General features: G+C 42.3%; 2 protein-coding genes, 1 long non-coding RNA gene and 1 pseudogene across 4 annotated transcripts; 2 read left to right on the top strand and 2 right to left on the bottom strand.

The window, feature by feature from the left end:
- The first annotated feature begins 3,051 nt into the window (after window positions 1-3,051).
- On the top strand, window positions 3,052-8,194 carry LOC109869831 (probable G-protein coupled receptor 173). Its single transcript, XM_020460103.2, has 2 exons — window positions 3,052-3,397; window positions 5,628-8,194. The coding sequence occupies exon 2, from the start codon at window positions 5,827-5,829 to the stop codon at window positions 7,027-7,029; it is 1,203 nt and encodes a 400-aa protein (XP_020315692.1). The 5' UTR covers window positions 3,052-3,397; window positions 5,628-5,826; the 3' UTR covers window positions 7,030-8,194.
- An 87-nt stretch (window positions 8,195-8,281) lies between these two features.
- On the bottom strand, window positions 8,282-11,947 carry LOC109869704 (histone-lysine N-methyltransferase SUV39H1-like; annotated as a pseudogene).
- A 2,834-nt stretch (window positions 11,948-14,781) lies between these two features.
- On the bottom strand, window positions 14,782-21,785 carry LOC109869598 (WD repeat-containing protein 13). Of its 2 annotated transcripts, XM_020459835.2 has the most exons (11): window positions 21,681-21,766; window positions 21,153-21,263; window positions 18,583-18,677; window positions 17,972-18,203; window positions 17,592-17,701; window positions 17,303-17,433; window positions 16,685-16,992; window positions 16,387-16,567; window positions 16,107-16,248; window positions 15,777-15,895; window positions 14,782-15,521 (listed from the first exon to the last, which is right to left on the bottom strand). In XM_020459835.2, the coding sequence occupies exons 2-11, from the start codon at window positions 21,189-21,191 to the stop codon at window positions 15,337-15,339; spliced, it is 1,542 nt and encodes a 513-aa protein (XP_020315424.1). In that variant the 5' UTR covers window positions 21,192-21,263; window positions 21,681-21,766; the 3' UTR covers window positions 14,782-15,336. The 2 variants fall into 2 exon arrangements, with proteins under 2 accessions (XP_020315424.1, XP_031660092.1); XM_031804232.1 differs by lacking the exon at window positions 21,153-21,263 and having other exon boundaries at window positions 21,681-21,785.
- Window positions 21,786-23,685: 1,900 nt separating this feature from the next.
- Window positions 23,686-25,186, top strand: LOC109869871 (uncharacterized). Its single transcript, XR_002252068.2, has 4 exons — window positions 23,686-23,881; window positions 24,280-24,311; window positions 24,412-24,481; window positions 24,705-25,186. It is a non-coding gene; the product is annotated as an uncharacterized LOC109869871 (long non-coding RNA).
- Window positions 25,187-25,930: the final 744 nt, after the last annotated feature.

Here is a 25,930-nt window from a genome sequence, read left to right as displayed (position 1 = left end):
AAATGTAGCATTTTTCAAACACCTGAAACAGCTTTTTCCTTCAATCTAGAGCCATAATAATTACACCCAATTCGATGTAATTTTTAATTTTTTTTATCTAAACATACCTCTGTAATTATGCATATTGAATTGATTCTTAGGAGTCTAGTACAACTGCAACACTGGTAAATAGTATCATAACCCAATAAATAAAGCAATTTTAGTATTTTCTAAAGTCTAGGAACCTTGCCAGTAGGTAGGCATGCCAGTTAAAATAGTTAGACAAGCTAATCTAACTTGATTTTCGCCTGAAATGGCTAGGTACCTAGTTGAGGTTGGGAGAATGTGAACCTACCTAGCTAAAGGTAAAATTAATAAAATTGCTAGGTGGCTACTGAGAAACAACAAAGGTTTTTTTTGTCTGCTAATATAGGACAAATAAAGGCCCAGTGCACTACTTTTATGAAAAAAAAGGAAACTAAATATATTAGTGTTTACCAGCATTTGTAACTTGTGTCTGATAATTATCTGTACAAAACAGTTAATCTGATAATACTTGTGGAATATAAAAATACCTGTTTGATGGACAGTACCAGTCAAAATCTTGAATTAATTAATTTTTTTTTTTTTTTTTTTACATTGTAGAATAATAGTAGAGACATCAAAACTATGAAATAATAGGGCTTTGCTTATTTGAGCTGTTCTTGACATAATATGGCCTTGGTATTTTACCAAATAGAGTTATCTTCTGTATACCACCCCTACCTTATCACAACACAACTGACTGGCTCAAATGCATTAAGAAGGAAAGAAATTCCACAAATGAACTTTTAACAAGCCACACCTGTTAATTGAAATGCATTCCAGATGACTACCTCATGAAGCTGGTTGAGAGAATGCCAAGAGTGTGCAAAGCTGTCATCAACGCAAAGGGTGGCTACTTTGAAGAATCTCAAATATAAAATAGATTTAGATTTGTTTAACACTTTTTTGGTTACTACATGATTCTATATTTGTTATTTCATAGTTCTGATGTTTTCACTGTTATTTTACAATGTAAAAAAAAGTACAAATACAGAAAAACCCTTGAATAGTAGGTGTTTCCAAACGTTTGACTGGTACTGTATGTTTTTCAGTTTCTTGAAATACTTTGCAAATGCAACTTATTCTACTGTTCGTGAAAACTGAAATGGTCAATTCATTCCAGAGGAAGGGACAGGTCAACTCTTAACAATTCCAACTATTGAATCCCTCAAATGTACTGCAGTGGGCCTTTACTAGTATTATCGGAGGAGCATGGACAAAAAACATTTTTTCAGGCAAAAATAGGTTGTTATATAATTAAGAACAGTATCTTGAGGGATTCAATAGTTGGAATTGTTAAGAGTTGTCCCTTCCTCTGGAATTGTCATTCTAATTGAATCCAGACAGAACAAAACCCTGTCCTCAAACATTTACACCAAAAGGTGCAAAGTTATGGGCAAAGACTCAAAAACATCCACATCAAATTAAATATATTTCTTGATCAAATAACATGGAAAACAACCACTTTTTGTGCAGTATTAATTTACCATCCTTACAAACCCCTTAATGCCCCTGAACAGGCAGTTAACCCACAGTTCCTAGGCCGTCATTGAAAATAAGAATTTGTTCTTAACTGACTTGCCTAGTTAAATAAAGGTAAAAAAATAATAATTAGTGAAAAAAATATATTCATTTAACAGCTGAAAAATACAAAAAACAGGACAGATCTGCCCCCCAGCGAATGTTGTGGTTAACTACACAGAGAGCTACACACTCTTTGGATAATGCTTGTTAACTTATAATATTTTTGTGCAGCTATAAAGGATCTAATTTTTATGATATTTTAATTGTAATAAAGCAACTCTTATTCATGTGTTTTATAATTACTGTTGGGCCAAATTACATAGGTATTATTCAGTACGGATGAATTTTATCATCATGTCACACTTTATATAATTTACTACTTTTTAGCTACTTTGCAACCACTTAGCATGTTAGCTAACCCTAACCTTACCCTTTTAGATAACCATAACCTTAACCATTTGAGCTAACCCTCCCCTAAACCTAACCTTAACCCTTTAACTTAACTCATAACCTAACCCTAACCCCTAGCCTAGCTAACATTAGCCAGCTAGCTAACGTTAGCATTAGCCACCTAGATAACATTAGCAACAACAAATTGGAATTCGTAACATATATTTAGCAAATTTGTAACATATTGTGCATATTGAAAATGCGTAACATATATTACAAATTGCAATCGTAACATACCGTAAAACTTAAATGACATTTGTCCATTTTAATAGCTAGGCAACTGCACACATTTCAACAAATAAAAAACAGTTTCAAATAAATGGCAGGTCTAAATTAATTGTTCAAGGTTTGATTTGTTACATTAAATAATTCAGTAATGACTCAAAAAAATGATGACAATCATCTGTTTTTATTGTCAGTAGGAAACTGCTAGCCATTGGCTGCTAAAAGCTGAGAACTGCTAGCTAACTGACAAGCACAACAACAGTCAACAACTTCGGGAGTACAGACACCTGCCTCAAATAGGAAATAGACCGCCTGGCTCAAACAGAAGCTTGTCTCTAATAAGCACCTGTTGTGTTCAGTGATTTAAGCAAATGAATGCCAAGGCTATTAATATAAGTTTCACGGTATTGTACAAATTGCAATACTTAACATATCATACGAATTGTAATCACAAATGAATACATACCATACAAAATGTAACATATCGTACTAAATGGTGTGTCTCTATTTTAAGTACAGAATAGAGACCAGGTTGTTTAAGGTCACAGTGCATTGCCATTCCGACTTCATGACATTTGACCTTTTACATATAGAGGGAATTCCTGGTACATGCAAATGTGGCTTCTTGGCAAATAAAGATGATTCTGATTCTGATAGGTGATTCAAATCAAATTCAAATCCAAATGTATTGGTCACATTCGCCGAATACAACAGGTGTTGACTTTACCGTGACATGCTTACTTACGAGCCCATTCCCAACAATGCACAGTTAAAAGTAAGAAAGATATTTGCTAAATATAAAGGAAATGGTAACACAATAAAATAACAGTAACGAGGCTATGTAAAAGGAGCAAGGGTACCGAGTGGAATAGAACTGATGAACCCCGCGAACAGGCGAACAGCATCCACGAAGGCAGACGCAGCCATTTAATTGGGATTACTTTAAAATCATTCATTCAAACATCCAAACGTTTTTATTTTGACGTTTTGTCGACTAGACATGCGATATGAATATACATTTTTGTCATTTTCAATAGCCTATGACAAATCAAATGCGCTCCCATCGTCCGCCAGGCAGACACATGCAATGTGGACCTTCACCGGACAACAACACAGACTGGCTGCAAATTACTGGGTAAATAAATGCACAGCGTTTGCTTCTACATCGTGAAAATAGAGATTCATCGAGGTTATTTTGAAGACTGTGGATATGCGTCAAGGGGCGTCAAGACGTTAGTCGAGGGAAACTCGATATTTCAATTTATGTTTATGGGTATGAAAATGTAAGATTTGGATCTGACGATGTAGAGGAAGATTGTATTGCAGGCTATAGAGGTTAGCCTACGTGCTGTTGCTGTTACCTCACCTAAATTGTCTTTAGACTATATTTAACTCGGACCTGACGCAACAATAGCTTACCCGATGATAGTGCAAATTACATGAAATTGTGGAAACGAAAATTTGACACATCCTTTGGTCTGTGTCTGTGTGAAACTTATGCTTAAGAGGCCCAGTAAACGTTATGCTACCTGTGGCCCAACCCAATTGTGTAATCGCTCAGAGAGGACAGACATAGCCTATCTTGAGTGTGGTGGTTTCAATATTGACTGGAGAACGTGTTCATACAATGTCAGTGACGCTTTTATGAAGGAGGATTCCCGAATCTTTACATATCCTAGCAGTGTTGGGGGGTAGTGAACTAAAGCCTACACGTAATTCAACTAGTTTAACTACATTTTGCAGTAACTTGGTGGTAGTTGAACTAAATAAAAATCTTGGTAGTGTTTTCAGTAGTATTTTTTTGCCATGTAGCGGTGCAGCTAACTACTGGAACTACACACTACATTTTTTGCAATAAAAACAAGAAAATATGGGTGAAGTAGGCAATAATTTACTTTCTTTTTCAGCATTAGACCTGCCTACTTCTCACTTAAAACATAGTTTTAAGGCTAAATCACACATCCTGTTAACATCTGACTCCAGAGTGATCTGTCTTGCAATTCGTAGTCTATGACATTTCAGATTTAGACATCATTTTTTGTAGTTTGGCTGTCATGAACATGAACTTTATTTAGTTATATTATTTTTCATTACGGTAGCTTTCGTGTAGCTTCATTTCTTAATTTTCTTCCGGTGTGAAACATTGTAGCTTCTCCAAAACTGTATCCCAGAAATCGAAGGTAAGTTTTTTCTGTATATGAAGCAAATAATCTAAATGTGACATTACGATGCACCTTATATCTCTTTCCCATGCTGGACGTTCACGGGGCATTACTTAAAACATGTCAAGAGTCAATCCAGTGATGAAATGTGTGTTCATGCAGAAATATGTTTCTTATCAAAGCTAGTCATTAGTAGCCAATGCCTGTGATTAAGATGACATGCATCTACACAGTCTTAATTGTGACGAGAGCAGTATTGCTATAATCTTCAATGTATTTAGTGCCTGGGCATGGCGCTGTACAGTGACAGTGGTGCTGAAATCTGCGATCAATCCTTTGTTTTAGTTCGCGCTGATGTGGCGCTGTCCATTGTGCTGAATATTTCCTCGCTGGGCACAACAATGAATTTCCGCGGCCTAGTTAGTTACATTTCTTTATAGTACCTGCTCTTTCTACAATTAAGTTGAAACATGCTTGAGTCAGGGTATTCTAATGTGTAGAAAATTCTCTGCATGCTATGTAGACATTTCCTTGTTATATTATTATTATGTTAAGGCCTCCACTGGGAGGTCTGTGTATTCAAATATTAGGGAATAATTTATATTCCTTGAAGTCAACAGGTGAATCCCTCACTCTCAGACACGCTCAGAAACCCGCATCTGCCTCCCAACTCCTTTGTTCAGCTATAATGATAACTTCATTTCCATTTACAGTGTCCTTTTAATCACACTTTTTTTTGGCACAAACACTATTTTCACATTTAGGATGTGAATTAGTTGGAAGCTAATGCTGTCTGTCTTATTTGATCTGCTTGGTTGTGCTCTGCTCTGCTCCATCCCCTATACACCCCCATGCATGCACTCAAACACCCACACTTGCACAAAGTATGTGAGCTGTTGTATCTTAGCAACGGGCAAGGTAATTACTGAGCGAGCCAAGGAGCTGGCATGCTGGAGAACTGCTGATCTGATCCCAGCCATAGAAAGACAGTAAGGCGGAGATATCTTCACTGTTGCCCAACACGCTTCTGAGAAGCCATGTTTTTATTTTCTTTGTTGTTTTTATGCATCTGAATCGGTCTGAAAAACATATAAGACGGCCTGTTATGCAGATCATTGCTCTCTGGTAAATGGATAAATGTGCCCTCCTGGAGTGAGTGTTAATGCACTGTCTTATTTTGTCTGTCTGTTTCGTTGTTCACAGGTGCTGAATGTAATGGAGAAAGGACAAATGAGTCTGTTATGTAGAAAGGATCCTCAGAGCTCCCTGTAAGTGGGACAGAGACATCCACCAGGACGGACGAGAGGAGGGCTGCCTGAGGCGGAAGAGTGGCGTCGGTCAGAGAGAGAGAAGGGGTAGAATCACCCTAGCACCCCGCCCCTAGAATCCCAGAGCTGGAGGCATGTCTAACCAGACCCAGATCTTTGGCATTGATGGACCAGGCAGCCTGTTGGCAGTGTTGGCTTCACAGAGGGCCAGCAGCATCAGCACCAGCAGCAGTGAAGGAATCTCGGCTGCAGCTGTGTCCGCCTACATCAAGCTGGTATTCCTGGGCCTGATCCTCTGTGTTAGCCTGGTGGGCAACCTGCTGGTGTCTCTGCTGGTCCTCCGAGACCGGGCCCTCCACAAGGCCCCCTACTTCTTCCTGCTGGACCTGTGCCTGGCTGATGTTGTCCGCTCTGCCGCCTGCTTCCCCTTCGTCCTGGTGTCTGTCCACAACAGCTCCGCGTGGACCTACAGCACCTTCAGCTGCAAGGTGGTGGCTTTCCTGGCTGTGCTCTTCTGTTTTCACGCTGCCTTCATGCTGTTCTGTGTGGCTGTGACTCGCTACCTGGCCATCGCCCATCACCGTTTTTATACCAAGCGCATGACAGTCTGGACCTGCGCTGCCATCATCTGCATGGTGTGGACTCTGGCCATCGCCATGGCATCGCCACCCGTCTTTGACGTGGGGACGTACAAGTTCATTCAAGATGAGGACCAGTGCATTTTCGAGCACCGCTACCTTAAGACCAATGACACTCTGGGCTTCATGCTCATGCTGGCCGTCGTGGTCCTGGCCACTCACGGTTTCTACGCCAAACTCCTGCTGTTTGAATACAAGCACCGCAAGATGAAGCCTGTCCAGCTAGTGCCGGCCATCAGCCAGAACTGGACCTTTCATGGACCAGGAGCCACGGGCCAGGCAGCAGCCAACTGGATCGCAGGCTTCGGCCGGGGCCCAATGCCCCCCACCCTGCTTGGGATCAGGCAGACTTTGCACAACCAGCAGCACCGGCGTCTGATGGGCATGGAGGAGGTGAGGACGGAAAGGAGGCTGGGCAGGATGTTTTACATCGTCACCCTGTTGTTCTTGGTGCTCTGGGCTCCCTACATAATGGCCTGCTTCTGGAGGGTGTTTGTCAAGTCCTGCTCCATCCCACACAGGTACCTCTCCATCACAGTGTGGATGAGCTTCGCCCAGGCAGGGGTCAACCCTATCATCTGCCTCCTACTCAATGAGGACTTGAGGAAAGTGCTGAGGGCCCACCTGCCCACCTACAGCAGGACTAGACAACACCAACAGCTGCACCGCCATGAGCTGTTGGTGTTCACCATCACATGATGCACTACTGCAGGGGTGTCAAACATACGGCCCGTGTGGGGGGGGGGGGGGGGGTCCAATCCAATTTCAATGTACAATGTATTTTTAGAAAAACATTTTTTTGAGTGGAAACAAACTCAATATACTTTAAAATGACTAAAACCATATCGAAACTGTGTAGAAATGATAATGGACCTACATTCATAAGGTTTCTTGACTGGGTCCAGTTATCACCGAAATGAAAGCTAGACAGAGCATCGGGGAAAAAAATAAAAAATATGGATAGACTATTTTGACGCAGAGGAAATATAAACCATTTTCAGTGCGGCCCTCTGTACCTCGTTGAAGACCGAATGCGGCCCCTGGGGCAAAATGAGTTTGACACCCCTGCTCTACTGCATCGAGTGATGGTGGTGGGATCGGTGTGTTTTGTTTGTATTATACTGAAATGGCTATCTGACTTTTTTTGTTGTTGTAAAGATAATGTTTATCAGATGCTACTATTTTTGCAAATGAATTATGACTTTGTTTCATATGTAATGTACATATCGTGTGTACATGCAGTATGAGAAGCAGGTTTGTAGTAATACTTGGTCATTAACATTATCCACAGATTCTCATTTATATGGCTGAAAATGTCAAAACTATTAACAGTGATTTTCTCTAGTTCAATGGAGGGGGTTGCAACGGTCACCAAAAAAAGCAAAGCGTAGGTTATCATCAGCTGCATATGGATAATGCATCTAGATTGGAGAGAATCTCATGTGAATTGGAATAGGACCCATATATTTTTTGGTATTTTCTTTAACCATCAGGGAACCACCAATATAACCTGGGCACAAGTTTGTGCCTTCTATATTCCAAATTATCATACAAATCTAATGACATTCACTAACTTAAACAAGAGCAATGTTTGGAATTCAGTGCCAATGATTTGACTTAAATATGTCGGAACATTCCCTTGTTCAAAGACAACACTTTCTCAAGATAGAGAGCAACAAAGTAGCATGCTTTCCAACATTTTTTTATGGTTCCCCAGACTGAAGTTTGCAAATGTTTGACATTGAAAAACCAACTGAGAAGTGAAATGGGGTATGGCTTTGTTTTCTAAGATATCCTGTTGTACAGTATTTAAAGGGATTGTTTTTCCCCCAACTCACCAATAAAGTCTACTTTTGATGCATTTTGATCTGGCTGCTGACAGTTGCTATGGGATCCATATTCTTAGCAATTTGAGAAACACAACACAAATTGAGCTCAACATGCAGTTGGTATAATACAATATACATTTTATTTTGCCAGTTGTACATTCAAAAGAAAAAGGCATGTTTTATTTACAGAAAAATCTGGACCAAGATGACCTAGTAATGCTCAATACACAGTGTAGCTTTGGCCACTGAATGACATCCTGTAGGGAAAGTCTGGGGCAGTATGTACAAAGTATCTCAGAGTAGAAGTGCTGATCTAAGATCAGGCCCCCCCTCCCTCCATGTAATCTTATTAATTGTGATCTAAAAGACAAAACTGATCCTAAATCAGCACTCCTACTCTGAGTCGCGTGATACATATGGATTACGGCCCCTGGTCAAATGACATAAGATCTCACACTGGGAAGAGGTCCTACAATTTTGTCAGTCTGACTTAAACAACCCAGCGCAACCTCTATGAGGGGACAGTAGCTCCATCCAACAATGAATGTGAGGCTTCACACATGACTGACAGTCCTACAACTGTGTAATTCATGGTTTTAACCAGCCTATTGAATTGCAGTCACAAGAAAGCTCTTTAAAATGTCTGTCAACGGTAGGGCTGGGAATTGCCAGGGACCTCACGATACGATATACTTAGATGCCAATACGATATTGAGATTCTCACGATTCTATATGTATTGCGATTTGATGTGATTTTATTGCAAAACGAGTTTTGATCAGTCATGGAAATAAAAGTGCTGAAAACATTTTAGCTCCCTATCTAAAAAGAAGATGGGAGAACAAGCTATGATGGGAAACTGCTAGCATTTTGGTACGGGTACAGCCAACTAGGGCAAAAAATATTGCAATATTATCAAAACGATACGATTTATATCGGCAAAAATAATATCCCAATATGGAACTATCGACCCACCCCCATCACTAATCAACGGCTTCTAATCCAAAAAGTCATGGAAGAGTCTGCATTTACATACATATTAAAAACACACCTTTCAACTTTCAACACATGCCAGTTTAGTACAGACAAATTGTACAGCAAACAATTACATCAAATGAAAAGTTTACAGTGGCTTGTGAAAGTATTCACCCCCTTGACATTTTTCCTATTTTGTTGCCTTACAACCTGGAAATAAAATAAAACAATTTGGGGGGTCTGTATCATTTGATTTACACAACATGCCTACCACTTTGAAGAAGCAAAATACTTTTTTATTGTGAAACAAACAAGAAATATAACAAAAAAAACAGACAGATAACAGAATAGTGCATAACTATTCACCCCCCCCAAAGTCAATGCTTTGTAGAACCACCTTTTGCAGCAATTACAGCTGCAAGTCTCTTGGGGTTTGTCTCTATAAGCTTGGCACATCTAGCCACTGGGATTTTTGCCCATTCTTCAAGCCAAACTGCTCCAGTTCTTTCAAGTTGGATCCGCTGGTGTACAGCCATCTTTAAGTCATACCACAGATTCTCAATTGGATTGAGGTCTGGGCTTTGACTATTCCAAGACATTTAAAAGTTTCCCCTTTAAACCACTTAAGTGTTGCTTTAGCAATATGCTTAGTGTCATTGTCCTGCTGGAAGGTGAACCTCTGTCCCAGTCTCAAATCTCTGGAAGACTGAAACAGGTTTCCCCCAAGAATTTCCCTGTATTTAGCGCCATTGATTATTCCTTCTATTTCACTTCACCAATTTAGACTATTTTGTGTCTGTCCATTACATGAAATAAAAATAGAAATCTGTTTAAATTACAGGTTGTAATGCAACAAAATAGGGAAAACGCCAAGGGGGATGAATACTTTTGCAAGGCGCTGTACACTCATGGGAGACAGTGTTTATGTTATTTAAATATGGCACACAATTTGATTCTAGTGTTGTATATTAAAACCAAATAACTCTAAGAAAAACTGCAAACAGGTTGCAAACAAATTAAACTTAATGTCCCAACCTGAATGAATAGTGTTTGATGAAATAGGGTTGAATATTAAAACACACCAAATATTTACATTGTCCATTTAAAATGCCAGAAATCAAGTTTAATTGTCATGATGGCACTAGTGGAACAAAATCAAGTTTATTATTAGTCTTTGTCGCGCCCCTAAAACAAGTACCCCCTGCAATTGTCCTTCTCACACTTGCACTCTATGCGCACACACTTTTTAGGTGATCCAGACATGTGGGCCTTTTTAAGTGATCCAGACATGTGGGCCTTTTTAGGTGATGCAGACATGTGGGCCTTTTTAAGTGATCCAGACATGTGGGCCTTTTTAGGTGATCCAGACATGTGGGCCTTTTTAGGTGATCCAGACATGAAGGGTCTTTTTAGGTGATCCAGACCAATTTTTAGGTGATCCAGTCATACTGAAATTGGAGTCGATCTTAGTTCTCTCCACATCTATTGGATCAACCCCCCCTCTCCCCAATTTCGATCTTGTCTTATCGCTGCAACTCCCCAATGGGCTCGGGAGAGGCGAAGGTGGAGTCATGCGTCCTCCGAAACATGCCTAACCTCACTCCTTAACACCCGCCAGCTTAACCCGGAAGCCAGCCGCACCAATGTGTCGGAGGAGGCCATGGACGGTTGAATAAACCCGGGTCTGTAGTAACGCCTCTAACACTGCGATGCAGTGCCTTAGACTGCTGCGCCACCCGGGAAGCCCAAAGCAACCCGTTTAAAGATATCACATATCTACAACCTCAATGTATTCTGAATCTTACATTAACCTTATCACCAGCTCTATTCAGACATATTCATTAATGTGAGAGAGGTTTCCGTAGCGAGCAGCGTCAACAGTGTACTCATCCTCAACATAGTCCAGGTCAAATAGGTACGTTGCTCCCTGTCTGTCATAGACCTGACCCCGCCTCTCTGCCTCCTCTGTAGTGATGATCTAGATGGAACACAACACAGCCAATCACAACAGAGAACAACCATGCAGTGTGATACAGCCAGGATACACACAGTGCTGCATGAGATAATGAAAACCACTAGTAGTATGTTGTTTGATTATCAACTGTGACAGCTGCCAGTGATATTATAAACTGTGCACCAAATAATCTCTATAATCCAAGTTGTTTTTCTTACCTCTCCGACATACTCCATGATGAAGGAATGCCTTTTGATATGCTCAGAGGTGCGCACGCCCCACCCACGCCCGCTGTCTGTTTTGAAGATGCAGAGGGTATGCTGGATCTCTTTCTGTACCACTCTGTTGGGACAGTCTGGTTTCACTCATAGATGGGCTCCCCAGGCTTAACCTTCACCTGCCCATACTCGTCGTCGGAAAAGCCATGGCCCGATACCCCTGGGCAGCAACCGCCCACAGGGTTCTCCAAACAGCTGGTGCACTCGCACCCCACTGCCACCGAAATGCCCTCACCCACTTAGGAGAGAAAATCTTTGATTTCATTCTACATATTTATATTTGTACTGTATTGCTACATACTAGACTGCGTGATAAAGAGGGTAGCATCCCTACAGTTGAAACATGTCGTAGATACAAAGTACTGGTGAAACACGAGTCCTTGCGCACCTTGTATCCGTTGATGTAGGTAAAGTTCTTTGGAGGGCCCTCCAGGTCCACACGGTTGAGGACCAGGATGCGTTTGGTGAGGCCCCCGACACTGTTGATCTGGGCCTCCCACCTCTGCAGGGTCTGCCTATGCCTGGCTCTGTGCTCCAGGTAAGAGGAGAGCTCTGGTTCAAACTGGTCGGGGTCCACAGTCATTTTCTGGGAAGCAGTTCTCGCTCAATTACAGATGGATGCTTTCAGTGGCAGTCAGACATTACCAGCACTGTAAATTACATCAATTAAAGCTGGATCAATATAATCTCCAACTACCAAAATCAACCCATAGCATAGCTAGCAGTGGTGTAAAGTATATAAGTAAAAATACTTTAAAGTACTACTTAAGTCGTTTTTTGAGGTAAATGTACTTTACTCTATTTATATTTTTGACAACTTTTACTCTACTACATTCCTAAAGAAAATAATATAATTTTTACTCCATACATTTTCCCTGATACCCAAAAGTACTTGTTACATTTTAAATGATTAGCAGGTCAGGAAAAGTGTCAAATTCACACACGTATCAAGAGAACATCCCTGGTCATCCCTACTGCCTCTGATCTGGCGGACTCACTAAACAGAGAACATCCCTGGTCATCCCTACTGCCTCTGATCTGGCGGACTCACTAAACAGAGAACATCCCTGGTCATCCCTACTGCCTCTAATCTGGCAGACTCACTAAACAGAGAACATCCCTGGTCATCCCTACTGCCTCTGATCTGGTGGACTCACTAAACAGAGAACATCCCTGGTCATCCCTACTGCCTCTGATCTAGCAGACTCACTAAACAGAGAACATCCCTGGTCATCCCTACTGCCTCTGATCTGGCAGACTCACTAAACAGAGAACATCCCTGGTCATCCCTACTGCCTCTGATCTGGCAGACTCACTAAACAGAGAACATCCCTGGTCATCCCTACTGCCTCTGATCTGGTGGACTCACTAAACAGAGAACATCCCTGGTCATCCCTACTGCCTCTGATCTGGAGGACTCACTAAACAGAGAACATCCCTGGTCATCCCTACTGCCTCTGATCTGGCAGACTCACTAAACAGAGAACATCCCTGGTCATCCCTACTGCCTCTAATCTGGCAGACTCACTAAACAGAGAACATCCCTGGTCATCCCTACTGCCTCTGATCTGGCAGACTCACTAAACAGAGAACATCCCTGGTCATCCCTACTGCCTCTGATCTGGCACTCACTAAACAGAGAACATCCCTGGTCATCCCTACTGCCTCTGATCTGGCAGACTCACTAAACAGAGAACATCCCTGGTCATCCCTACTGCCTCTGATCTGGCAGACTCACTAAACAGAGAACATCCCTGGTCATCCCTACTGCCTCTGATCTGGCGGACTCACTAAACAGAGAACATCCCTGGTCATCCCTACTGCCTCTGATCTGGCGGACTCACTAAACAGAGAACATCCCTGGTCATCCCTACTGCCTCTGATCTGGCAGACTCACTAAACAGAGAACATCCCTGGTCATCCCTACTGCCTCTGATCTGGTGGACTCACTAAACAGAGAACATCCCTGGTCATCCCTACTGCCTCTGATCTGGCAGACTCACTAAACAGAGAACATCCCTGGTCATCCCTACTGCCTCTGATCTGGCAGACTCACTAAACAGAGAACATCCCTGGTCATCCCTACTGCCTCTGATCTGGCAGACTCACTAAACAGAGAACATCCCTGGTCATCCCTACTGCCTCTGATCTGGCAGACTCACTAAACAGAGAACATCCCTGGTCATCCCTACTGCCTCTGATCTGGCAGACTCACTAAACAGAGAACATCCCTGGTCATCCCTACTGCCTCTGATCTGGCAGACTCACTAAACACAAATGGTTTGTTTGTAAATTATGTCTGAGTGTTGGGAGTGTGCTCCTTGGCTATCCGTGTGTAATATATATATATACACACATTTTTTGTATATATATATATATATATATATATATAAATGTGCAAAAATAATAATATATATATATATATATTAAAATCGTGCCATCTGGTTTGCTTAATATAACACATTTGAAATTATATATAATTTTACTTTTAATACTTAAGTATATTTGAGCAATTACATTTACTTTTGATACTTAAATATATTTCAAACCAAATACTTTTTGACTTTCCCAAGTAGTAATTTACTATGTTACTTTCACTTTTACTTGAGTCATTATCTATTAAGGTATCTTTACTTTTACTCAAGTCTGACAATTGGGTACTTTTCCCACCACTGATAGTTAGAATTTGTTCTAACCTCCCGTTGGATTGGCTCTCTTCCTTCCAGGAACAAGTGTTCTCTTGTAGTCACACAGGTACTACACTTCGAAGTCGTGCGCTTCTCTTGTTGACCCCCAGATCCAATCACACAATCCCTGCTTGACGACAGTGTGTCTCCAACTGGCTCGTAATCACTTTTACATGCAACTTGGCACTCTGCAGTTACACAAAAAGCAACACGTGGCTCGCTCCGATCAGGAACTATCATTACGAGTCCATTTAGTTATGTTTTCAATCTGTATGTGCATAGCTAGGTTGCTAACTATTTAAATGCGATGGTAGTTATATTCATTACTGTTTAATGAAAATCAAACAAGGTACGGCTAACAAGCTAGCTAGGCTAATTTCAAATATATCATAAACTGTGTTGCATCACCATTTTGCTAATCAATTTAATGAAATGTATTTAAAAATGCGTGCTTATCACAGCACAGTTGTTGCAGACGAAAAGTAAACCAAATCCAACTTTTTATTTAGAACTTGGGAGCTTACCTTTTAAATATTCTTCCATCTTTACTTCATCGCCAAAATCCAAGGAGCTCTCGCTAGCCAATGGTTGGGTGGATCCGATTTTAGATTGAAAGCCCAAATGACCAATAGACTTCTACTGTAGCTCAAGCGTGGAAAACAAAAACATTTTACACATGGCTACATTGTAATAAACACTAGCAATTCAACAAAACAAGCAACTCTCTGTGTGATGTACAGTGGTTATTTTATTCAACATGTGCATATCATAAATATATTATAGCAATTTGCAACCAGCAAGACTTCAATGACAAACACAGGCTAATGCAAATACAAAACGCTCACAAAATGTTGAGGTCTCATCATTGATCAGTCTTTTTGATGCAGTAGTTATTCTGAAATGTCAATACTGATTTCTAGGATGGGTTATTGACACATCAGAGTCAAACAATAAACATGGGAAATGCTTGAAGGCAAATGCAGAACTTATTAGGAATAAATAAGGCTGTAAATTAGAATATTTCCTTATTCTGCTTCATTACTGCTCTATACTAAGGTGTCCTAATCTTGACTTGTGCAAGCCTCTCAGGTCCTTCAGTGAGAAGCAGTGCTCTCTTTTCTACGTTGAAAACCTACAAACTCCACTAAAACCTAGACAACACACATATTCCTTGACGACCTCATTGCACATTGTCAGTGTTCATTTAATTTTGTACTGTGTTTAACATTCTAGAAGTAAAGTTACATTGGCTTATGGTTGGACAGTAGAGTATGTGATTGGTTGATCACTTCTGCTCCCGCCTCCAGATGATGACCATGCCTGTGGAATCAGCAGAGGCCAGTAAACTCTCGTCACAGTTGAAGCTGACATCCAGCACTGGGCCACCGTGACCCTGCAGCTTGTTGACTATGGCCTTAGTGTTGCGCTCCACATCGAAGAAGTAGACACAGGCGTCCTCACTGCCAGTCACTGTAATAAAAGGTAGGAGAAAAGGGGGAGGAAAAAGAGAAACAAAGAGGGACAAGTGAGAGAGAATACTGGTGTGAACGGTCCTATGCTATAACTATGTTATAAATGAATGTTATGACCTATGAATGTTTTCATCTTTGGCTTCAGTGAGCTGATGTACTGACAACCAGTACACAATTGATGTCCCCAAGTGTGGCGCACTTTTGTCTCTAATATCTATACCAGAGAGTAAGGCAGTGTGAGTGAGGCTCATACCAACACAGGCACCCTGTCTGAACGACATGAGAGGGCAGAAGATGCTGTGGAGGGGCTGGGAGCCGTGCTCGATGGGGAAGCTCGTCTTCAGCTGCAGAGTACCTTCATTATCCACCACCCTGTAAAGATGAGAGGGTCACAGAACCAGTCAAACTCTGCATGCAGTGCACAGAGTGGATCATGCCTTCCTTGCTTATGCGATAGCATACAAGTACGTATCACTGATATTACATACACGTTCCAATGCAAAATGCCGCAGTTAATGAAACTACGACAGTTACATAGTGTTTGTATTATAACTAATGGAGCCTCTCTCTGTGTGTGTGAGACCTGTAGAGTAGCAGTTTGTTGACACAGGCATTGATAAGCAGGGATGGGTCTCGGGCCTCTCTGCTGATCCAGGAGCGGGCAGAGATGCTGCAGATGGAACTGCCCTCACTCACCACCAGCCGCTTGGCTTTGGTCAGCTTCCCTGTGGGTTGAAATTCAGAGTTGTTAGACACACACAACACTTTCCTATGCTTGTGGCCTAGTACTTTGGGTTTTTGATAAATAAAATGAATTCATACAAATTATTCATAAAAAGCAGGGAGGTTTTTCCTCAGTCTACCTGTGGCCATGTCAAACAGGAAGGAGAATATGCTGCCCCTGTCATCCCCGGCCCACAGGATCCTCCCAGGGGCATCAAAGGACATAGACAGCACCCGTCCTGTCAGCTTACTAGAACCTCCCTTCACCTTCTTCCCTGTGGAGATGTTTACCACCTGCAGGAGGTGCTTACTGTTCCCCACCTGGAGAACAGAGCAGAGGTCATGGGATCAGGGGGAGCATTGGTAAAGGTCGTAAGGAAGGAAGCGTAAGGAAGAGAGTTTGACCATTGTAGAGACAACGCTTTTACTATGACTCACCACTGTGAGGTTGTTGTTCATGGGCTGGAAGGTGCAGCAGAGCAGTTCGCTGGCTTCTGGGTCTCTGACCTCACGGATACACCTCCCGTCCTCCGTGTTCCAAATACGCAGCGTCCCATCCTTTGACGTCGACACAATGACATCGTTGCTAAGGGACCAAGCGAAGTCGGTGACGGGACCTGCGTGACCCTTCAGGATCACCTTCACACTGGGCGGGGACGAGAACAGGGTCATGATGGACAGGGTGCTGTCCAATGAGCAGCAGGCTAGGAGGTGCTTGTCATCGTTAGCAAACTGCAGCCGTGGAACTAGAGGAGAAGAAGGAACCCAACAAAACATAAGACACAGAAATATGTCGGTACTTGCATTGAGCGGCAGGGTAGCCTAGTGGTTAGAGCGTTGGACTAGTAACCGGAAGGCTGCAAGTTCAAACCCCCGAGCTGACAAGGTACAAATCTGTCGTTCTGCCCCTGAACAGGCAGTTAACCCATTGTTCCTAGGCCGTCATTGTAAATAAGAATTTGTTCTTAACTGACTTGCCTAGTTAAAAAAAAGGTTTAAAAAAAAAAAGATATATATATATATATCTTTCCATTACATACTGCCATTTCCACTCACCTGCAGCATGCACGTGTTGGTCAAATATGTGGTGCATGCCAGCAAAAGCATAGTTCTCGCTCAGAGTGGTGTCCCCGGCCATGGCACGGCTAGCCTCTGCCACAGAGGTTGGCACCAAGGCACCCGAGGGCCTGTAGGCACAAACAAACCAACATTTCCAATCAGGAATAATCATTTATTACACATTTGACCATCACCCAATGAAATGCTGTGCTTATAAACATGAAACAGTGTTTCAAAAGAAAAGAGACTAAAGGATGAATGGTCAGTAAGGAGTGGCTGGGGTTACCGCTCATCGTAGACTGCCCTGTTCATCTGGGCCTGTAACTGGTAGGAGCCTCTGCTCACCGATCGACGGTGACCACGAGCCCCCTGAGCACGGGGGTCCTCCTCAAAGTCCTGTCAAGAAAGAGGGTGGGAGAAAGAGCAAGCAGACATAATGGCGTGAGTGCAAGTGCATGCAGTGAGAGACTTACAGGCCATAAATAAAAACAATCATCTTCTCAAACTGCCTACATCACCAAACTGCCTACGTTTGTCTTTCTCCCTCCATCTCAATTTACCTTGTCGGCATCTCATCTCAGTCTAATCTTGACTGTTCAAGCTGCTTATTGACAGTATTCTCTTTCTGTCTGTCTCGCGCTCACTCTGCCCTTGTCTCAGTCTAACCTCCATGCGGTCCAGTGTGGTGCGGGAGCTGCGCACACTGCTGGCCCTGAAGCTGCTCTGCTCAGACAGGGGTCCGTAGCGCAGGCCCAGCAGCTGGCTGCGCAGCCTCACGTAACGCCTGCGCAGCCCCGGCTCAAAGCCACACTTGGCGTTCTCCCTGAGCAGCTGGCTGCGCCGGCGGATGTATTGCGTGCGGAACTGTGGGAACGTAGGTGTGCGGTAAGCATTGTATCTGTGAAGGGACCACGGGAAGGGGTAGTGAGAGAGAGAGACAGACAACAGTTATTAGCAACAGTAGGATCTTGGAATGGTAATTTCTCACTTTGTACCTTTTGATCATTTTGCTTGAACTCAGGACTGATGTATAAGTATTAGGTATACTATTCACTAATACAAACATGTTGACAGCAGTTTTACTACAATCAAGGCCCTTGGCTAGCCTGGTTTAACCAGACTAACGACTGCACTCACCATTGTTTCAGCAGCGGTCAGTCTAGTTTAACCAGGCTATCCCTAGACAGCAATCCATGCAAGATTTGTATCAGTAGACTTGTTTGTATCAGTACTCTGAGGTCATGTCGTGCCACCAGTTCTTTATATTAGATACCTACCTTGCGTCCACTGCCAACACCTGCTGCCAAACTGCAGCCATTCCACAAACATTCAAGGTAGAGAGGACGCCACGGCCAGGGCAGATATCAGATCCCTATCAACACAAACAGCACAGCTAATTAGAGAATGGTAGGGGAGTAAGCTACATGAAGGCTAATTCAATTTAGCCTCCAGAGTGTGTGGTACAGAACACTGCCAGCTACAGCGGCATTGATCCCGGGATCTAGCTACGGCGGCATTGATCCCGGGATCTAGCTGCGGCGGCATTGATCCCGGGATCTAGCTACGGCCGCATTAATCACGGGAACTAGCTACGGCGGCATTAATCACGGGATCTAGCTACGGCGGCATTAATCCCGGGATCTAGCTACGGCGGCATTAATCCCGGGATCTAGCTGCGGCGGCATTGATCCCGGGATCTAGCTGCGGCGGCATTGATCCCGGGATCTAGCTGCGGCGGCATTGATCCCGGGATCTAGCTGCGGCGGCATTGATCCCGGGATCTAGCTGCGGCGGCATTGATCCCGGGATCTAGCTGCGGCGGCATTGATCCCGGGATCTAGCTGCGGCGGCATTGATCCCGGGATCTAGCTGCGGCGGCATTGATCCCGGGATCTAGCTGCGGCGGCATTGATCCCGGGATCTAGCTGCGGCGGCATTGATCCCGGGATCTAGCTACGGCGGCATTGATCCCGGGATCTAGCTACGGCGGCATTAATCACGGGATCTAGCTACAGCGGCATTGATCACGGGATGTAGCTACAGCGGCATTGATCACGGGATCTAGCTACAGCGGCATGGATCACGGGATGTAGCTACAGCGGCATTGATCACGGGATGTAGCGACAGCGGCATTGATCACGGGATCTAGCTACAGCGGCATTGATCACGGGATCTAGCTACAGAGGCAAAGAAAGCCAGCATTGGGCACAGTGTAATGTAATTTGTGTTCCAGATGGTAGCTACTCTGTCATAACAGGACAGGTAGAAACAGACACGATCCAGCGATTGACTTCTTGACATTAAAGGGTTGCCCTATTATAACGACAGCTACATTGCTAGTCACAAGAATATCAATGACAAAAGACAGAAACGGGGCCGAAATGTTTTATGCAGATGCCACAAAACTAACTTGCTAACCGACCCAGTTAGTCTATGACTGCTCACGAACGTCGGCTTCAAAGTGCTTATACTATGTGAAAACAGCTATGCTAGCCCTTGATCATGACTCAGATCCATTACATATACAAAAGTATGTGAACACCCCTTCAAATTAGTGGATTCGGCTATTTCAGACACACCCATTGCTGACAGGTGTATAAAATCGAGCACACAGCCTTGCAATCTCCATAGACAAACATTGGAAGTAGAATGGCCTTACTGAAGATCTCAGTGACTTTCAACGTGGCACCGCCATAGGGTGCCACCTTTCCAACAAGTCAGTTCATCAAATTTCATCCCTGCTAGAAATGCCCTGGTCAGTTGTAAGTGCTGTTATTGTGAAGTGGAAACGTCTCGGAGCAACAACGGATCAGCCGCGAAGTGGTAGGCCAAACAAACTAACAGAATGGGAACACCGAGTGCTGAAGCATGTAAAAATGTCTGCCCTCTGTTGCAACACTCACTACGGAGTTCCAAACTGCCTCTGGAAGCAACGTCAGCACAAGAACTGTTCATCGGGAGCTTCATGAAATGGGTTTCCATGGCCGAGCAGCTGCACAAAAGCCTAAGATCACCATGTGCAATGCCAAGCGGTGGCTGGAGTGGTGTAAAGCTCGCTGCCATTGGACTCTGGAAACGCAGTCGCTGGAGTGATGAATCACTCTTTACTATCTGACAGTCCATAAGACAAGTCTGGACTTGATGGATGCTAGGAGAACGCAATGCATAGTGCCAACTGTAAAGTCAGGGTTTGGGCTAGGCCCCTTAGTTGCAGAGAAGGGACATCTTAACAGTACAGCATACAATTACATTCTAGATCTTGACGATTCTGTGCTTCCAACTTTGTGGCAACAGTTTAGGGAAGGCCCTTTCCTGTTTCAGCATGATAATGCCCCAATTCACAAAGTGAGGTCCATACAGAAATGGTTTGTAGAGATCGGTGTGGAAGAACTTGACTGGCCTGCACAGAGCCCTGACCTCAAACACCTTTGGGATGAATTGGAACGCTGACTGTGAGCCAGGTATATCGCCAAACATCAGTGCCTCACTAATGCTCTTGTGGCTGAATGGAAGCAAGTCCCCGCAGCAATATTCAATCATATAGTGGAAAGCCTTCCCAGAAGAGTGGAGGCTGTTATAGCAGAAAAGGGGTGACCAACTCCATATTAATGCCCATGATTTTGGAATTAGATAATCGAGGAGCAGGTGTCCACACTTTTGGCCATGTAGTGTAAGTCATTGAAGAAGGGGTCTTCTGTAGGGGGAAGTTTTTTAAGACTTGAGCCACAACGATTGGTCTGAACATTAACATGCATTGCTTGCCTTAAGTTTTTGAAGCATAAGGACCTTATCTTTCATATCAGCAAGAAATTATTTTCAAAAAACAAAAGATTAAATTGATACACACCTTTATAGGGTTAGGGTTCCCACATGGCCATATTTCCATGTTTGAGTGCTTGTAAAGATGAAAGACAGAGTGGACTACCTGTGCTAATTAGTTATCTAGGTCTCAGAACACCTGCGTGTAAAGGGAAGACAGACACCACAAATGTGTTGTCACTGAAAAATACCGTCACTGCGTTAAAACACTGTACAGGAAGTGTGTCTTTTGCATTTGTGAAATTATTTTGATGTGATATGAAAGTAGAGGGTTATGTTTCTAGAACCGTTTAGATAATGAATTTGGTTGTTTTTGCTTCCAAAGCCAATTTGCCCTTTAAAAAGAACACGTACGTTAATTTTCGGCTCCTTTAGTCAAATATTGGGCTAGCTACAGTTGCTTGCTAGCCATGTCTGATCAATAACTGGACGCCCCTGTCCTCAAATGCCACTTAGCAGACTGATTTTGTTTATTTCTTCAAAAGCAATATAAACTACATCCTTTTCCATAAAAAATGACGGTCAACATATAAAGAAAACAACACAGATGGCTCACCTTCCTTCCTTAGCGTTTCGCTGTCAGTGTCAAATTGTGGCACCATTGATCCTGCCCACGTGCGCAGCTGCGCTGACTTGTAAAACATGTGGCTGACGCAGCATCGTTTAAACGCAATCAATATGATTTACAAATCAAATAATACGCCAGTACGCCAAAATGTTTGTACGCAGAGTTCGTACAGTCTTTAATAAACCAGGAAACCATGGCAATTAGGGCATTTCACATAGAAATGCCTAAGCGTTTTGTGTTTTTTTGTTGTTATTCCAAGTTTTGCTTAGCGCTGTTGTTTATTTTCCAATACCCAACATATTCAACATGTATTATATAGTAATGGTTGTATATCAATTACACCTACTGTAGTTGAAAAAAGCTTGCCCAGTTTTCCTGGTTCCACTTCTGTATTACATCACTAGGTGGAGACCTTGACCGCAACACACCACACCCTGAGTACCAGCCTGTATGGTCTCTCATTAGCACCACTATCTGAAGAGAGTTTTCTCCCTAATTGTCTTCCCCATGCCCTAAATGAACTCGTCCATTTCCTTTGTGAATATTCAGAAGAAAAACAATATTGGGGATAGCTTAGTGAGATCTGACCTGCCCACTCAGACACTCTACACCAGTGGAGGCTGCTGAGGGGAGGACGGCTCATAATAACGTCTGGAATGGAGCAAATTGAATGACATCAAACATGTGGAAACCGTGGAAACCATGTGTTTAATGTATTTGATACCATTCCACCAATTCTGCTCCACCCATTACCACGAGCCCGTCCTCACAAATTAAGGTGCCACCAACCTCCTGTGCTTGACACCCATTCCAAATGGGAATTACAAATGTGGCTCATGTGCACAGTGCAATAGCACTATAAAAACATCCTTCTTCAGACACCCACATACAGGTGAAAAAACAACAACTCCCTGTTAGGAGTATCATCTCATGCAAGACAAAGTGAGTGATCTATCTCATAACCTGTTCATGTGGAAAAGCCAATGTGGGACAAACAAAAAGACAATTAAACAACACATAGCTGAACACCGCAGCTCAATCAGATGTAAGAACACAAACTATTCCGTAGCAGCTCACTTTGTTGAAGCTAGCCATCTCCTCCCTCAAATACACAGGTATTGAGTATGTTACTCTACCAAGGAGAGGAGGTAACATCGAGATCCTACTACTACAGAGGGAGGCCTACTGGATTAAAAAAAAAACATTGAACTCTAGTGGTCTGAATATCGACTTTGATCTCAGGCCCTTCTTATGAACAATTCTCATTTTTTTAATCAATAAGTCTGATAAATGAATATATTATTTCTACAGTTTATCAGTTTACACCCAATGTTCCCCCTTTTGATGATGTTTATTATGGTTGAACCAAAATATTACATGGAACCAAACATTTTAATGAAATTGGAAACAATTAAATGTATGTATGTTGATGCTAATATGATGTCAAATATCTAATTATCTTGCCATATGATAATAATAGCCTAGTGTACTCAACATGCTGTAAACTATTGTCTTTTAAGTTTCCCTCAATTAATTCTCATCAACTTAATAATTATGGCACAACCCTCACTATTGACATTGGTGGCACTAATTGCACTGTTTGTCTATATAACCGGGTTCAAGCATTCATGGTGGTTTACCCAATAAATTACTGGGAGTTTATATATAGAATGTGGACTCTCTTTATTTATTTTGATAGCTTACAGTTTATTCACCGTTAGTCAGCACCTCTACACAAAGTAATTTATCTGGTTGCTTTTTATTCGACTTCAGCGCTTTTCATAACAATCTAAAAGTGCTTCAAAAGCAGAAACATAAATAATACATGTACATACTATTATCTCTATGTAGGCCAGTATGCCTAAAATAATAGCCTAGGACAAAACAATTTGTTGTTGAATTTGAGGACAATGGCACAGCTCATCGTCCATACAATGGTGGGATTATGAGTTTGGGTCGCGCGCTCAGACGTTTCGCCTGAGCTCAGCAAAGGCCCGCAGGACAGTGTGCCTCTCGAGCGGCTGACGGGGCTCTTTGCATTTTCCCTGCGCTCTTTCCCGAAGGGGCCCCGGTGAAGGGAGCATTCAGGTGCTGGAGCCATAAATGAGCGATTTGGACGCCACATAAGCACTGAGTTTTCTAAATAACACACAGACTTTGGACCACAGCCAAAATGCCCGGAACAAAAGGTATTTCTAAAGTAGTTTTTATGCTTTCATGTAGCCTATATATTTGTATTAGGCTATAGCATATTATTATTATTTTATAGAAAATAAATTATTATATATAAAGGCTTTTCTCAAGGCAGTGTGTAATGTAGTGAATTTAGGCCAATGCTATATTTGTGTTTTATTCTATTCAAGCTAAATGATGAATTTGGGACTATCCATCTAGATAAATTGAACTAGATAAAAGAAGATAAAAAGTGGTAAATTCCCTAAGTCTCCCCTACAGTCATCAATTGACTTGATTATATGAACGTTATTGCAAAATTGAAAAGAAAATGCACCCTCTTCTTACCTGGATCATCATGAAGGGGACAGTTACTCTAAAGACTAATATATTAACATTCTTTCATCATTTGCAGGTAACAAATCTGACAAGAAATCAGCTACCAAGGTAAGAACAAGAAACCAGTACACAGTCCTCATTCATTGTAAGTTAAACATTCAAGTTTGAGTTTCTCTAAATTTAATTTCCCCCCATTTAATCTCCACAGCAACCTCAGAGTCCTAAGGAGCAACCGAAGAAAGCTGATCAGAAAGGAGATGATAACAAAAAGCAAGGAGGTAAGCATTAGACTAATCTAGGACCGAGGGTAGGAGGATCATGGTCTTTTTAACAGCCTCATGTACAAGGTTTCATTTTCTAAGTTTAAATGAACTCAATCCAGTCCTTGCTCTCAAAATGATTGGAGAGAGCTGGACCAAATGAATTACAGTTGGCTATCACTACCCATTGTTATGTGAGAAGCATGGCCCCTGTCTATTTCTGTGTTCCGTCCCCTCGCAGGACAGCCGAAGGGAGAGAAGCAATAATTTCCAGGCATTTGTGAAGATGGCTCTGGAGACTCTGCTGGGATCCTGCCGTCGCAAACATGGGGGTCCTTGGGGTAGGCAAGGCTGAAAAGCAGCCTCCCATCCTCTCCCCATCTCCCTTGGAACTAAATACAGGCCCCGTCTTGATAAACAACTGTGCCTACTTGCTCTCACAAGGGCAGAAAGTGACCCAGCTTTCCATCCATCAGTGACCCACTGTGTGTGACCTTTCTTCCCACCCTGTTTCCCCTCGCTCATTGTCTGCTCTGGATTGTAGAACTGTTAGAAATGGACGGACACAAGGTCAAACCCAGCCAATGTTCCGAGCGTCCCCAGAAACTGAAACCTTGACCACTCCCAATCTTTCCCTCTTCCCAACCAAAATTCCTTATTTTGATCAAATGTCCAAACCATTCTTGTAAATAAGCAAATAAATCATTTTTTCCTAAAACAGTTCAGCAGTTTCTTGTTGTTACATGTTCACACAATATTTTCAAATGCCATGTAAGAACAGGTCTGCTTGGCAGAAATGGTTTACTTTAAGCTAGAATCCTTAGTTGCTAAATCCATTTTTGGACTTATAAATGAATGATATATACCCATTGATTCTTGAAGAATATAACTTATAAATGCCTCATGAGCTTAGTGCAACTGTCACACTCCACGAGAACCCAACATATAAGCTGGTTTAACTCCAATGTTTGTAAACAACAAACACTTTATAGCCTCAAAACATGGTAACATTTTTTTATATCATGGTTAGTCTGTTCTTGCATCCATAGCTCTTTCTATTAATTTGAGAGTGGTTACATTTCTCAAGGTCCAACCCTCAGCTTTTTGCCAAAAAAGTGGCCACTTTGTTTTTGTTTCAGTTAGCTTCCTTTAACAGCGAATAGTTTTTCACATGAACATGAAACAAAGATTCACTGTGAATAGTCTCGCTATTGTTATTCTACTGCTGCTCTTTAATTACTTGTTACTTTTATTTCTTATTTTATACATTTAAAAAAGTAAGCATTTCACCTTAAGGTACCTGTTGTATTCGGCGCATGTGACTAATAACATTTGATTGGATTTGACGATAGACAGTGATTACCGTTTGATAGAAAATGTATTTAAAAAATATCACAGACGTCTCTCAGTAGCATCACACAGATAGGTCAAAGTTTGACAAAGGGACAGTGGTGAAAGGTGGTTTGC

The sequence above is a fragment of the Oncorhynchus kisutch genome, linkage group LG24 (assembly GCF_002021735.2).
Source record: "Oncorhynchus kisutch isolate 150728-3 linkage group LG24, Okis_V2, whole genome shotgun sequence".
Classification (NCBI taxonomy): domain Eukaryota; kingdom Metazoa; phylum Chordata; class Actinopteri; order Salmoniformes; family Salmonidae; genus Oncorhynchus; species Oncorhynchus kisutch.
This window is presented reverse-complemented; position numbering and strand designations above follow the sequence as displayed.